Raw genomic sequence first — 16,653 nt, forward strand, 5'->3', positions numbered from 1 at the left:
ACCGCCAATACAAATGTAAGAAGAAGTCCTGTGTCTTCCTTTGTCCAGTGTCAGGTTGTGTGTTGCATTCGCATCATGTTTCCATGCCGCCATGTTTCCAGGTTTTTCCATGTTCAGGTTTTTCTTCTTTGTCTATTGTATTTAGCATTTAGTTCTTCCCAATTTCGTTCTGGTTAGTTTTTCCTCAGTGTGCGTCTGCCTTTTGTTTTGTACCTTTATCCAGCCACAGATAAACAGCTCGCCTTTTGTTAAATTATAGTTTTGTTTCTGCATTTGGGTCCGCTATTCTCCCGCAGATTGTAACATATTATAATTAGCTCCTTTTTCATAGGATCAGTTGCTCTCCTGCCAATTTTTGATTGGTCAAATCCTCTTAACACCGCCCCTTTCACGTGAACTCGCTCATCTTATTAAGATGATATCCACCTTCTCATGACTGCTTAGCCTGATTGTTAGGTTAAGTGAAGCCAGATATCCTGGGTATGTGAATTTGCTTCGTAGTACAGGGACCAGGTCTATAGGCCACTCCACTGTAGCAGTTGAGGGTTATATCTTTTCCTTTAATTTTTCAAATCTCAAATACTTATGGATTTGACAGCAGGTGTCAAAGATATGTGTCAGGGATGTGCAGTATAGACGACCCAAATGCAGTATGCTGTCAAAATTAAAAACAAAGGCCATGATCTTTGGTCTACTTAGCAAAATGCTAAAGACCGAAGCCATAAACTAAAGTTCAGCTATACGAAGGAGCAAATTAGAGAAAACCACATGCAGTAAGCAAAAATGAGCCATCTATCAGATGCCTTGACAAAGGAAAAGGGAAAATAGGGCTACATTTACACTGAGAGCTGATTGGGACGTGACAGAAGAACAAAGAGACGAAGATGAGAAGAAATGCACACAGGTGAAGACAATCAGGGCAGAATGTAAAATTAATGTAAGACATGAAAGAAAACTAACCTTAAAAAAATAAAACAGGAAGTAAAAAGTAAGGAAGTAAACAACTAAGCCTGAGCATGAAGATGAGACAAAGAGAGGCATAAACAGGGAGACTGTCATAATAACAAAATCAACACAGAGACCACAGAAATAAGATAATATCACACAACCCAAACATATTGTAAAAAAAAAATAATAATAACAACAAAGGCAAACAGGAACCACAAACTTAACAACTTCAAGAATAAGAAATGCAAACACTAAAACAGCACAGAAATCTGGGACCAAGGGCTCAAAGCAAACTGCAATTTAAATGACATGAAAGTGTAAGAGTTTCATTTGTAGCAGACGGAGCGGCATATTCTAATTTAGTCTAGTTCAGAGTCCTAAAACTGAGTCTATGGTCTGTAATTTAGCTGGGCTAATATACTGTAACTACAATATGTGAGTAAGTGTAGTTATTTTTTTTCATACAGAGTAACGTAAAGTGTGAAAGTGGTGCTGAGGACGTTGTGTTTATTCTTCTCCAAGACCCCCCTCTCCTCTCTGAAGCTGTTTTGGATGTAGACAAGTCAATGAAATAATGCACATTTTGCTTTGGTCCTTTTCTTCTGGAGGGAATTACACAGACACCCCAAAGTTTTGCATCATTTTATTAACACAGTAAATGAACTTGACACACAGAGCGGCTACAGTAAACAAAGGTTTGACTGCAGATGTGGCTGACGCCTCCTGCTGGCCAGTTTGACAGACCGAAGCGTCTCATCTGCTGCACTGACAGGATAATTGAAACACATCAACTACTGAAGCAGACAAAAAACCAAAGCAACAGTTTCAATCTTTTCTATAATAATAATAATAATAATAATAAAAACTCTGCAGTCATCACAGTGAGCAACCTGCAGCTGTATCTCGAAAAACACCTTAAGTGGCACAAATATGTTCTCTTACCCTGAATAGTGTCATTCCTCAATAAATAGAAGCAATCCATGACCCAAACTCACACAGAACAGAAGGAGCTGTGAGGACAGTGCTTTACTTAGGACGACCAAATCCAAATATAACTTGTCTTGACATCTTCTCTAAGCATGTTCAGCTTTCTGGAGGCTGCATGGAGAAATCATGAGATGACCATATGATACATAATATATGTAACATGTTTTTTTCTGTGGACATTGAACTTAGAGACAATAATCCATGTATGAGGTAATGAAAGATGTGTAGATGCTGCACATCTATGTTCATTTATTTTTTGATGCTGTGAACTGAAGGACTAGAAGCACCTCACACAAACAAAGTGAAATAGAGAGCAGAGGAGAGAAACAAACCAAATGCACTGACTAAAGATGGTGGGTTCAGCACCAGCTGGTACAGACCACACTATGATGATGAGACAGGACTTGGATGATGTGCCTCTCTGTTTCTGTCTTTGTGGCTGTGATTCTACCATCCATCTGGCTTGAAGCTTGTTAGAAAAGTGAAGAATCATTTGCTAATGTTTAACAAAAACTGAACAGAATTACTGTGCAGTCAGTTTAGCTGTGTCAGTGTACAAACGGCCAGTTTTAAGTTTTTTTTTATTGCAGTAACACTGCACTAAACTAAGTAAACCTGCATATTTCTTAATGGCCATCATGTAGCAACTGCTCTGGTTGTGAAGGATAGTGCTTTCCTGAATTGATAGCTTCTATTACTAGTTTTAAGCCTTTATTTATTTGATATAATATGAGGTTTATTTTAAATCATGGTCTCATTTAGAGTGAATTGTGAAGCAGTGTATGATTGAGGGCATGGCTGGTAAGTTCCGGTTGTATAACTGTGTGGTCTGCTCTTGCTCTTGGTTAGATTTACCTTCTTGCTCAAAAAAGATGGCCAAAAAATATCAGACTCCAGGAATCCAGTGGGAGATATACATATATGCATATACAGTCTCATAAGTTTTCATCATATAGTAAAAGTCTTCTGCTGAAAGATTTCCAAATATATGTTTCAGATCACAGCACTGCAGGTTGTGCACGGTTTGACAGACAGGCAAATACACCCAGTCTCTCTGTGAGCCTATGAGAACAAACTTTTTGGATTAGCAGCGTACTATTTTAATCATACATGCTACTAGAGTGAAAGTTTGCTCCAAACAAAGATTTTGATCCGATAAATGTGTCAGCATCTGTGTTGTTTTGTGATGGAAGAAGAAATGAGTCCAGGAGCTGTAGAGTTGTTTCTCTCTATGGATGTAAAATTTTTAAAATATCATTTGGATCTACTGCTCTGTCATCAAGAATATTTGACATATATCTGTATCTTTTCCCCTTAAATACTGTATATACAATTCATTCCTCCTCTTTTAGGTATTAAATACTTAATATCTAAGTTGGAGAACAGCATTTATCTACAGCATGATGTCTTAACAGGATGTAAATGCTGTCCCTCCTAATTCACAGTCACTGGATCACTGAATGCTCCAGAAAAGCCCTTTAAAATAATGTTAGTTTTCTCTTTTAGTACTGAAACAGTCACATACTGACATATCACAGCCTGGCTCTCCAGCCTCTGACGTCAGAAGGCAAACAAAAAAACCAACAACCCCGTGTTGACCCTGTGTGACAGCTACACCAATGAACACAAATATGAATCAACCAGAATCTGTATGAGAAATTATTTGAGCTTTTATGCATTTTTATGTATCCATTTTCTTCTTCTTCTTTCAGCTGCTCCCTTTAGGAGTCACCACAGCAGCTCATCTGCCTCTATCATCACCATATCCCAGCATCCTCTTCTGTCACACCCACCCTCTGCATGTCCTCCTTCACTACATCCAGGAATTTTCTGTGGTCATCCTCTTCTCCTCCTCTGCACATTCTGTTTTTTGTAATTCAGTCTCTTTATACAAGGTGTGATCAATCTAGCCAGTCTCCCATTCAAAATCATCTTCTCAGGCACGTCCGAATAGCTGCGATATTTAGACCATGTCACGGAAGTCTCATTTTGGGTATTTACACTGTGACCTTAAACTTTGGCAGAGGTCAAACATCTTTTGTTTAAAACCGACCCAAATTTCACAAGAAGGCGATCAGCACTTGGTGATGACCAAGAAGCTGCTCAAAGGCAGAATTGCTCAGTTTATTAATCATGAATTCATTAATTCAATGTGGACTTCTACTGTAAAGTCCCGAGGAGTCTGAGGGAGACCAGTGAGAGGAAATGATGCCATCCATGCTGTGGTCCTATGTGCCATGACGTGTCCGCTCAGAGTGCATTGAAAACTCCACAACAACACAATCACTCACCCAATTTGCCTCACTGGGATTTTTACCACCAAAATTAAAATGAACTCTTAAGATCAATGTTTTCACACAATGGAGGAGATCCAGCATACACTGCATAGGAACAAAAACAAGGGGGAAGAACAAAACTTCTAAAAAAAACAATAATAGAAGCCAGGATGAAATCAGTCCATAGGTGCACAAGGAGATGCACTTGAATATGAGCCCAAATTAAAACTGGGTGGACTTTTTGATTTTTATGAAACTCTACTCGGAACGTTCTGATTACAACTTGTAAAAGCGTGTCATTTGTTTGTGATTGTCAGTGCTTTAGGACAATCTCAACTCTGTGTGAAGCATATATATTTGCCAAAAATGATTTTGGCATGAATCTATGTAATTGCTGTGTGAAAACTTTGCTGTTCGTTTTGGGCTCAACACCCCATCACTCTTTCAAAGGAAGAGACCGTGTCTGTGCAGTTATGAGCTTTTACCTGAAGTTAAACTGAGTGTTTGTGTAAGAGCTGAAAAACAGCTTACATACAAATAAATACTCTCTATTGAAAAGATTATTTCCTCAGTCGCTGGATTTAATAGAACATTAGCTGGGGACTATTTTCAGTGACAGATTAATCTACATTTGGTGCTTCAGTGGTTTTTTGTGACAGCAGGATGGTGTGTGCGGGGCTAGGCCTATCTAAGCTACAATGTTTGCATTCCTGCTAATGAAAGAACAAGTCACCGAGGTCAACAGTGAGATATTTAACTATTTTAGGAACAACAGTGGAGCTCTGTTGGACAGAGAGAGAGCAGGCTTTGATACACTCACACATAATACTTGCTGGTTTTGGTCTGACATTAGCTTTAATATCCACACAACCAGACTTACTTATCTTACCTCCTCTGTTTGCACTGCTGTGGTGCATTTAAACAAATAAAATCTGTGTTGAAGTTACTGAAGAAAACTCACATTATAAATATTTTTTTTGTCGATTCTTGTTCATGCTTTGACGGCAGATATGTTGAGTAGCTACTTACCTAGCTATTCAGCAAATAAAAGGCGCAGTTTTTGAAATTAGTCCCTTCGTGTGTTTCAGTGATGCATTCACCTTTTTGCTTTAGCGTTGCAGACTTCCATCATTGCTGCCCTGAAGTTTGGTCTAAAAGCCATTCACTGACAGCATAGTGCTGAAATAACTGAATGTGTATTGAATCGTTTAAATCAGCGGTGCTGTTTTGCTAAACGTCGGTGCTGACACTGTGGGTGACTACTTCCTTCATGGTGACCTGGCGGATGAGGTTCAGCTTCTGGTAAAAGCTGGCCAAGTCCATGGGCAACTCCATGTCCTGCTGCTGCACAGTCCTGTAGCTGATCCTGCGACCGCCATTGCACAGCCTCTCTGGGTGCTGCAAGTAGAAGGGCAGTGAGCAGCGGGCACAGGAAGGGCAGAAGGCGTGCGAGCGATAGCACCTGCGTGGCGGCGGAGGCGGAGGTGAGTAGCTGACGGGGCCATTGGCTTCAGTGAGGAAAGTGGGAGGGTACGTCTCGGGCTCGTCGCTGTATTGCTCTGGCGTTGGAGGTGTAGGAGGAGCCGACAGAGCCAGGGGGCGAGACGGCGACATGGTGGCGAGCTCAGGTTCCTCCTCTTCCCCCTTCTCAGACTCCTCCCTCTTACAGCAGTAATACTGGAGCAGGTGAGAGTCAAACATTTAAAAAGACAAACGGTAAACCAAAGGAGAAAAGAATGATTGATTGATTGATTGATTGATTGATTGATATACCTTTATTAATCCCACAAGATGAAATTTCATGTTAAGGCTGCCGACCTATTGCACGCAATGGCGGCGCCATCTTACCCTCCGACCATACATACATACTTTCCGTGTTTGACCATACTACTCTTTCAAATCAAATGTTTCAACCAATCGGATCCGTGTTAACTATGAGTATAAACCACAGTAAATATAGGGCGTGAAAAAACAAGCTGGTTTGTGTAACTTTGAAAGATAGCAAGTGAGTGTAGTGAGCTAGTTGGCATGTTTTTGTCTGATTTTTGGCATTTTCATGAAAGCAATGAACCGTCTATCTATGACCACCTACTGGTAACATGGAAGAAATCAGGTGTAAACAGAATCACAAAGATGAAGAACAAACTGCCACCTTAGGAGCTTTCAAAGCTAGGAAGTAGCTAGCATATACTTGGTGTCTCTGCGAGAGCGTGTGCATGAAACGCACTTGCAGACCATCACTTTCAAATGATATTTGGCAGGTGATCACAAAAAGCACCCATCACTCCTAAAACTACAGTTGCAACCTTACATGCTAACTGCTAGGACTCACTCAGGAAGAAAACATGTGGATGTGAGTTTCTGAAAGTCTCAGAAAAAAGTCCCATTTGGTTTTAAAGGTTTTACAGTTGAGGATTATTTCAACATGAGTTATTTGTTATTAGTATGCTCTGTCTCGGCAGGTTGTGTTGCACTATTTGGATGTCAGCTGTAGATTTCTAAAAAAAAAGCAAGATTGTTACACAAATCCAAGTCTGGCTAAAAGTAAACACAGAAATGTTCCACTTGGACTGCTTTGATAATTAGGAAAACTGTCTGGGGCAGCAAATTACTGCCAGCTTTTTGCACTGCACACATCCGTTTGTTTACATGTGTGAACATTCGTCAAGTTTCTTGTTTTCATGAATACGGTGCTGAGGTGCATTTTGCATTCTGTTAAACTTTAGATGTGTAATGAACAGTGAGACAATCATACCTGCAACCTACATAAACACAGCACCGCGACGATCGTCAGTAAGATGACTGTAGCTAAAATTCCTCCTGCGATGACCACTGTCCCGGCTGACATTCGAAATCCTCTCCATCAACACCCTGCAATCAAAGCAATGAGTCAGAGTTTATTTTTTGGTTAGAGTAGTTTAAAGGACTTCACACATGACTGAGAAACCAGTAATTATTCATCCGGACAGCCATTTTTGGCAGTTTATCTGGGTTTGGGGTGCAAACCCAGATCAGTGATTGAACCTGGTTAAATGGTCAAACACGGAAGCAACGTATGTATGATTGCTTTAAAGGAAACTCAGTCAAAATCCAGATGGAGAGAAGGTCTTAAGTTTAAAATCATTTTAAACTTTTCTAAGAAGAGAAGGGAAAAGGGAGAAGGAGACCACAGAGGGAATATTAGCAGCGTTTTCCTGACTCACACTGGGATTTGGCTGGTGACTGACCTACGTAAGGACAATTAGTCAGCATGAAAGCAATGAGTCTGCAATGAGTCTTTGCTTTGTTATTTGACAGAAATCTGTGGATTTTTTCAGTTCTCTGTAAACAGGAATGTTTGTTATGGTCGAGTAACTGAAACCCTCATTAAAATAACTCATTTAAAAACCTAAACTTATTACAACGCTGGCAGTTTCCCTTGGGCTTTGCCCAAAAGCTCTTTTGGGAGAAAGTGAGGGTTTCTATGCAGGAAACACTTATTAGAGAAGAGATTGGGTTGGAAATGGAGCAAGAGAAGGAAGAAGAGAGAGAGGCACAGGTCAGCCAGGAGGTGCAAAAGAACAGATGGAAAGAAAATAATGAGAGGAGGGGAAAGAAGCAGGGTGAAGGATACACAAAGATGAAGAAGGTCAGAGAAAAAGAAGGTAATGAGGAAAATCATGTTATGGGGGAGAGAACATAGTGACGGGGAAGGAAAATTAAAAGAGATGATGATGATATATAAGGAGAAAAGGAGTGCAGATGGTGGGTGGGGAGGCTGTAGGAAAGATAATGATGTTGCTGCTACATTTTTACAACTATACTTTATGGCTCTGCCATGAAGCTCTAAAGTGTTTGAACTCTTGCCAGCAGCCATTACAGAAAATACTGCTTATTGATTCTTATACTTCATTTTTGTCAGTAATCTAATTGGTCAGAAAATGTAGTCACAGTAAGCCAAGTGCAAAGCCGGCCAACAATCGAGAGGTCCAAGGAAGAAAATGCATTTCCCACTTGATCCAGACTTTAAGGAGAGCTCAGTTTAACATGGCAAACCATAATCAAGCATCCTCGAGACATTTTAATCTGGATTTTCCACTGAAACAGCTCTTCTCAGAGTTTTCACATTGGCATTGCGAAATCACGTAAGAAATATTGTCAAGTTGAGTTCCACTGTGTCACGCTCTGAAATGGACATTTAGTCATACCTTTCATCGTGTCTGGATTATTAAAGAACAATAATCAGGAGGTGTACAAATGTATAGTTTCTAATAGAAATTGTATAATTTCTTTGTGTTCAAGTCAACTGGGCTTCTCAGACACTTTGTGAAGGTTAAAAAAATCTAAACAAGCCTCACTTGTCAGTATTTTACAGGCTAACTGTCCATTAAACATTTGGCGCCTGTTACTTGAAGGAATTCAGCTAAATGCACTTAAAACAACCTGAGAATTAAACAATAAAGCAGCCATTGGCCCAAAAACATGCACTAAACTGTTTTCAGATTAGAAATTGGAAAAACGTTATACCTAATCTAGTTTGTCTCCTTCAAACTATATAAGAGAAAAACAGAAACATTATATCATTACATTGTATCATTTGCTTTTCATTCATATTTAATTAATAGATATGGTCCCAAAGCAGAATTACATGTGTATTAGTGAATTGAAAGAAAAATTAAAAAAGAAAAATTGAGTCACTAGCAAATGTTCGTCAACCATTTAATGCGTCAACAGAAGGAAATCTGACAAGTTCCCCTTGCAGGCAACTGAATGACTGCAGTCAGTCACTTCAATGTTGCATCATTACTTTGGGTTTTCTTGATGATTTACAAAATAAATCATGACAGACACTAAAATGCCAGCAGGCAGATGCAGACAGTAACATGAAAGGAGATGTGACTAACATAAAGCTAAAATCTTAATACAATATACAAAAATTCTCTGAAACTGCCAAAAGCTTCATCAGGGAGAAAAACCTCCCTCATTGGTGGATCCTGAATATGAGTCTTTAATCATCTTCCATTGCTCAGCAGTTTGAGTTTGTTTTTTGTAGCAAGTACTTTGAGTACTCAACAAAGTAGAAATTATGCTAGTCTAGTACTGATATGTTTACCATAAGTGTTAGGTGACAGATTAATAAAGTGCTAGACTTTAACACATCAAAACTGGTGAACATGCTGTTTGTGCCTCACAAAAAGCCTTATAATTGTCAGGCAACTGGATTAAAAGTACAATTATTTTTTACCACAGGTAAAAGCTAGCATACAGCTTACATACGCAGGACTCTCGAACTCCAGTCCTCAGGGGCCAGTGTCCTGAGACTGTTGCAACACACCTGAATACAATTAGTAGGTCATTAGCAAGACTCTATAGAACTTGACTGCATGCTGAAGTGCCAACCCCTAACCCTACTCAAGTAAATTTCAGTAAATGTAAGTGTTTGGAAAAATGTACATCTAAAAGTACTTTTAGTGCACCATGTTCATTCACTCATAAGCTGCTGTAACATGAATCAAATGGCTGAATGCCACCTGAATATGCAGTCAAGCTCTATAGAGTCTTGCTAATGACCTACTAATTGTATTCAGGTGTGTTGCAGCAGGGACACGTGGAAAAGTTTCAGGACTCCGGCCCTCGAGGACTGGAGTTTGAGACCCCTAATCTACAGCAACCTGTGTGGGCTTCCACTATCAATCAAGGCAGCTGTACCCTTAACTTTAAGACTCACTAGTATCCAAATTGAGCATACAGTTGTTATGAATAGGATAATTATCCATAAACTCCAAATCTGTGTTTTGTACCAGGCTGAAAACATATTTCTGCTTTGAAGTTTGTCATTTTCTTTGGGAGTCTACAGGGATTGTGCCATATTTAAAGCCAACCTGATGCAGGTTTTTGAAGAACCACAGGTTTTCACTTCATCACCAGAGAGTGGAGGTAATCCACCTAGAAGCTACCAGATGTCATAAATGTTCTGCGGAGCTGTAAGATTACATGTTACTGGAAAAACAGGAGAAACATACAAATACAACTACAGTAACCAAAATGTACTTTCTAGAATTAAAAATAAATAAATGCAAGGTTGAGTGCAAACTTTTGTTCAGAAAACTAGGATGTGACAAGTCTGCTCTATGGATGCACAATCTTTTTAGAGCACTTTTTGGTATGAAAATAATTTAAGGAGCTAAAAGTTGAGCAGTTCCCAGTAAATAATAAATATTATTATATACTGAATATATAATAATATAATATTCATTATGTTACATGCATGTTTCTTCTGATAAAGGCCTGTCACAGCTACTTGTTCAACCAAAATTAAAAACCCTATGGATCATAATTTATGGCAACCAAACACTAATGCATGAATTAAACTCTCCAAGTCTGATGAGTCTTTGTAAGAGGTGTAAACTCTCTGTTACTTGCACATCACAGAAAAGCACTACCACAGGTCTACTTGATATGCATTTTGTCATCGTAATCCATCTGAACTCTCAGCATCATTTTCATATGATCTGTAATCTGTAAAGGCTCCAGGCTGAAGATGACAGTATGTCAGCGTGCTGTGATACGATCAAAGTCGGACACGTTTGAACTTGAAGCCACTCAGAAATTTTATACAACACACTCTGAGCTGATGAGCTCCCTCATCAGCAGGCTGAGGATCAACTCATCACTGGCTATTGCGTTGGGTTTCCATAGTGACAGTACCCTGTCACCCCTGAGGGCTGGAGAGTCATTTACACCCACACAGCCAGTCAGCATTATACACAAATGACCAAACACAACACACAATCGCACACACACACTCAAAGGTCAACAGCCATCAGTCCACCCTTCAGTGCTTACTGAGCGCTTCACTCCAACTAAGCACAACATATCTTCTTCATTAGACTTAAAAATTAAAATAAATCTGATATGTTAACCCAGCTTTCATACTTATTGCCAGGAAATGGGTTACAGAAGTGAAATTTTCTTAAAACAAGAAAAATATAAATATTTCAACCTATTTTTGTGCACATGTTCTAGAAAAGCACAATAACATCCTAAAACCTTTGTCCTGCACTTTTTAAATTTAGAAAATTCTTTACACGAATTTATTTGTAATGGAAAGGCTGATATTTTATCACCAAACTGATGTTATTGCATTTCTCTTCATTGGTGATGGAGGTTTACATTGTGAAGCAGGTAAAGGAAAAACTGAAAGTTTTACTCGTATGTCAAAAATACTTTACAACAGATTCTTTTAGATGTTTCTTAATCTCGACAGAACCAATTAAAAAACAAAAAGGAAAAGTTAAACTTACGATAATAACAATTATCGTCAGTTTATCCAACATCTGTGGCTTCTTCGAGAGAGCCGTAATTTGTTGAGTAACTGGTTTGTGTTAAAGAGGGCAGGAAGGTGGAAAGGTGCTGAAAAATGCACTAATGCAGTGCTAGTTATGTTATAAAAAGACCGTTCTATTAAACCTGGTTTTCTCCTTCAACCCTTTCAGTTAGTTTCCACTCAAATTCTATCACAGTGTGTGATCCAAATGCACAAACATAATATAGAGTCTGAGCCAGAAAATTATGAAAATATAATCAGTTCTTGATTTTTTAACCATTTGATTAGATTACATTCAGATGATTAAAACGTTTTTATTAAAAAACCAAGGAAATGTTTAGAGTTTCTTATTTGAAAAAAAAAAAGTAAATTTGTGGTTACATTTGTGACTTCAACTAGGAAAACAATTCAGAGGCAAAATGTATGAATCTGATTTCTCATCTTTTCATACAAAAGAACTGAGTAGGATCATGAATCTGACATGTTTTATAAAACATAAGTACATCTAATGACTGACTTTCTGTTTGTAGAATGTGAAGTGAATGTGGAGATAATCCAGTAAATACAGTGAAGTTAATGATCTAATTATTACCCAGCATTATAATAATTATTATTGTAGGGTCTACCTTACCATATAAAGCGCCTTTAGGGGACCGTTGTTGTGATTTGGTGCTGTATAAATAGTACTGAATTGTATTGAATTGAATTGAATTGAATTGAATTGAATCATTTTTCGTACGGGCTGCTGTTCAACGCAGATCAGGTTCTCTTCATTAAACACTCTTTCTTTCATTCCGTCCATTCATCATCTGAGCTGCGTTTGCAGATTCTTATGTTCTAAATAAAAATACAACGTTATCCAAAAATTTGGAGGAAAAAAACTAATTTGAACAAGAACCTACAATTGATTTAAAATGACTTTTTCATGTCCCCATTGTGGGAAGCGTTTTTGGAGACCTGATCAAAGGAAGGAAATGCGTGGCCAGATGATGTTTGATTTATTAACGCGCATGACAGGCGATGTGTGCATTAAGTGGTAATCTTACCCATCACATTAGTATTTGGATGGTCTCATGGCGTTAATCACGGCACCTCCGCTTCAGAATGTCCCGTTTTGTGACCAGAGGTGACGGGAAAGCAAAGTCGCGTTTAAGCTGGATGTTACCCAATCTTTAACTCTGTGAGTTTATCTTTATTTACATCCACGCGCTGGTGTGAGCCATGACAACCAGGAGTAGAGATCTGTGTTTCAGTTAGAGAAAGACAAATATCAAATATCTTCTGTAATTTCACAGCCTGTGTTTCACTCCACAGCTGGAGAGGTTTGAGATGCATATGCGTAAAAACGCAATTCTGAAAAACAATACAGCTCTTTTTCATCGAGGAGCTGTCTTCTCACACTTTCTTCTTTTACTTTTTCATGACTGGCAGTGTTGCAAGTTGGAGGTACAAAAGCGCTCATGAGCTCAAAAATCCCGAAATCTGATTGGAAATATTCCCAGTGCGAGTTTCAGGTCCCCAGATTTTCTCTTGGCTTTGGTCCCAACAAAATCTTCAAAAGCGGCTGATCCCAAGGACGAGAGAGGAGGAGAAAGGGTCGGGTCCGCTTCTAAGTAACTGAAGGTGTATGCTGTGCACACTGGATCCGGTCTCATCCTGTCTGTGTAGCAGCACACATTCCCGATGCTGACCCGAGAGAGGACGCGACGTGCGTCACAGCAGCGCGCTGCAGAAACAGGTAAATCCAGGTAGATTCAGGGGGGGGAAATAGAAAGAATTGTAATAGTCTACTTTCCCTCTTCTTAGAATACGTTGAAAATTTTCCAGTACTATATAAATATTCGACACTAAATGACCTAAATGAAAAAAACAGTTCTTCTAAACTCACTAATTTTCTTAACATATATAAAATTGTGTGCGATGCACAATTATATATACAAATAAATATATACAATTATAGGATACTGAGAGTGTTTTTTCCGTTTTAAAGTCAGCAGCTTAAAGCTTAAAAGTCACCAGTTATCTTAAATTAAAACACACGAACAGATCTGAACTGTGAAGGGGTTTTACTCTAAATTATGTTATTATTTTGTGTTAGTTAACAGCATAGACTCTCCATTTTATCACCCACAGGTCTCTGGAATTTTCTGGACTTGGTTTTATGGAAACGGAAGCCATATTTAAAGAGGGTGGAAAGCTAATTAATTAGCTAACACAAGCCTTGCTAGCAGGCTGCATCTGTGCAACTGAAGCTGAGGTGAAGTCTAACAGATGTTTACAGCTGCCTTAGTCAGATTCCATCTGTCACTTAAAGCAATCAGGCCCCTACTAAAGCTAAACTTTAGCTTTTAATGCAATTTTCTTTGTTAAATGTAGAAAAAAGTGTACAGTTGTTAAGAAGGCATAACTTGGCTATGAGACAGCTAAAAATAACTCGTAAAATAAATATCACCTCCAAAAAGAACAGTGTCAGTGTTGTTTCTGATGACAACAAAGAGTACTGATTTTGATCCAAACATCATCCATTGTCTGATCACATACCTGCAGCTATTATGCCTAGACTGTCACATAAAAACTTTAACTTAGCTTAACTTGAATTAATTTTTGTCTGCATCAAGTCTAATTCTCTTTCTTTTGCTCTTCATATTCGCTCTTCAAGGGACAAAACACCCATATTAGAGCTGAACTTGTTGTTCTTAGGTGATCTTGTGTCCAAGGAATTTTTAATGAGCTACAAATTGACAAAAACTGAAAGATGTTTTAGTTTATGTTTGTTTTCTAATTTAAAAGTGATTTCTTAAATTCCTGTCTTGTTCATAAAACATTCACACCTTTTTTGTGTTTTCACAGACAACATAATTATAAACTTTGACTTACTGTAGAGAAAAATTACAATTTATTTAATGAAGAGTTGTTTGTTTTTATCTTTAAAATGACCCAACAGGTTAAAATTCCTCCAAAATAGATATAGATAAACAATTCAACTTTTTGATTTTCCTAATTTTGTAGATAAAGATATATCAAAAAGATTTAGTCAGGAAGGAAGCAACAAAGCTCAGATTTGGAGTATGTCTGTCTTTGTTCCAAATAAATATAAGTTTTTGTTTCTTCTGCGTTACTCTTTGTTCGCAGTCTGCCACAGTCTCTTTTTTCCCGTCCACTGCTACACTTGGAGCGGCACCAAGAAGAGATGAGTTTAAGGGCTTTATAGAAAGAAAAGATTTTATTGCGTGAATTATTTAGAGGATAAAGCAGGCTGAGATTCCACTGTATTGTACAGACACGAGCGTGTAATATTAATGGAGTTGAGATGTTAGAGGTTATTTTTCGTCTTTTCTCCTCCTCCTGCGGTCTTGCAGTGCTTCTTTCTTTCAGCATGCAGCCGCTCCCTGAGGAAGCCTCTGCTCCGAGCAGCAAAAAATGAAGATGCTCGGGTCAAAGCTGGAACAGTGACAGCACAGTGACAAACTGTGTCTTTTATTAGGCTGTTTCAGGCCAGAGAACAGATGTTGAGTTTAAAGTTGTAAATTGCCTATAGACTTTTATACACCAAAATAGGCTCGGATCATGCTAGTATGCTTCTTAAAATCATGCTTCTAACTCATTAGTGGGGGGTGTTGTTGGGTTTTTCTTTTCTTTTTTTGAAAATATTGCAAAACATTTTTATTATTTTTCGTCACAGAGCTAACATTTCAGTGTATAACCATATTCAAGGCCTCATTTAAGTGTTCTTGCCTGTCTGCTGAGAGATAATGATCCAGTTTTACTTACATGTTTCACGTTAGACAGACGGGGTGATGTTGGCATAAGGTGCAGGTTTTGCCCCATTGATACATTTATGTTTTGGAATATGTTGATTCTTTTTATTCAGTTTTTACTGTCTATGGTATTTGGTTTAATTAGGTTTAAGCACTTAAATCTATTCAGGAAAATTGTTATTCTTAGGGCTAAACCACACTTCTTATTTACAGTAACACTGCTTGCTAACAAATCAATTGGGAGAGACAGATCTCTCTAACTAATGCCATGACCCAGTGTGTAATTGGACCTCACCAGAGGCACTAAGGTACTAATACGACACAGATGGAGAGTCCTCATATTTGTTTCTCACAGCTGGAGCCCTCAGTTGAATCTCACTGAGTTGACTTAATTGTCAAGCGCTGACATAAAAAAGGCAGCTTCAGATTTTGCTATGCTAACCACAAAACTGATAAGAAAAATATTTTACAGTCTACAGCTGAGCAAACTCAGATTCATTGTGTAGAGAGTGGACGGGGCATTGCTGACTTCAACTGAGGATATAGTCGAGTGGTGGAAAGAACACTGAGGATCTCCTGTATCCCACTGACACTGCAGTGGAGACTGGTGATGAGGGGGATGACACACCCACCACTGGAGGTCAGATTATTCATATAGCTCAACTCCACAGCGGATGAGATTCATCTTGAATTTGATGTTTCTACATGAACATTACAGGATCAGGAAAAAGATTTTCAATAAAGTTCCAAAATTGTATCTACTTACAACATAAGGAAACTTTAAAGTGGTCCAAATTTGCTGTCTTAACAGACTGTTTGTTAGTGCCACTGGGGTCAAAGCTGAGTTAGTTGCTTCCATTTTGACTACATTAAACTGTGAACATGAAGCTATTTAATCCTCAGTGAAAGGACGGACACATGACTCCACACTCAAACGCTGCCTCTCTCCATCCTCCTCTCACTGGCCGTTTAATGGCATCGCTCAATAAGACAAACAGGCTTTCGGTGTAACTTTGATGTGGAGATCCGCATTGATCTCCACTTCGGGGCGATGGATTAGCTTACAGCAGGTGCACCTGCCAAGGTCAGGTAACAGACACTGAAGCACTGACGAGGCAAAGTCCAGTACAGATGAGGAATTCAGTGGGTCACACAGTAACGTCACAATAACCAGCAACTGAAAATCTGTTTTCATTATCAAAATTAAAGGTGTGGATTTCTCAGCCTGGAAACTGAAACTTGAAAAGCCGGTCTGCAATTTATATACATGTACATAGTATGTCCATTCAGTTCAATCTCATTTATATGGCAATAATCTAGCAATAGCAAAAACCTATAATGTTAGAGAGAAAACCCTAAAAATCAGATTCCTTTTAAC

The 16,653-nt window shown here is 38.6% G+C and overlaps 1 protein-coding gene across 1 annotated transcript; it reads right to left on the reverse strand.

Moving 5' to 3' along the window:
• Positions 1-1,594: 1,594 nt before the first annotated feature.
• Positions 1,595-13,192, reverse strand: LOC134639478 (protein FAM163B-like). The gene is made up of 3 exons (XM_063490684.1): positions 12,564-13,192; positions 6,967-7,082; positions 1,595-5,888 (listed from the first exon to the last, which is right to left on the reverse strand). Exons 2-3 carry the CDS (start codon positions 7,057-7,059, stop codon positions 5,442-5,444), a joined length of 540 nt encoding a protein of 179 aa, XP_063346754.1. The 5' UTR covers positions 7,060-7,082; positions 12,564-13,192; the 3' UTR covers positions 1,595-5,441.
• Between the last annotated feature and the right edge of the window lie 3,461 nt (positions 13,193-16,653).

This window comes from Pelmatolapia mariae, linkage group LG12 (genome assembly GCF_036321145.2).
Source record: "Pelmatolapia mariae isolate MD_Pm_ZW linkage group LG12, Pm_UMD_F_2, whole genome shotgun sequence".
Taxonomy (NCBI): domain Eukaryota; kingdom Metazoa; phylum Chordata; class Actinopteri; order Cichliformes; family Cichlidae; genus Pelmatolapia; species Pelmatolapia mariae.

Excerpts from the sequence above, each read along its gene's own strand:
- LOC134639478 (XM_063490684.1), bottom strand. The coding sequence starts at position 7,059 with ATGTCAGCCGGGACAGTGGTCATCGCAGGAGGAATTTTAGCTACAGTC. Across the intron at positions 5,889-6,966 it reads TGTGTTTATGTAGGTTGCAG|TATTACTGCTGTAAGAGGGA; the intron begins GTATGATTGTCT and ends CACCTGCTCCAG.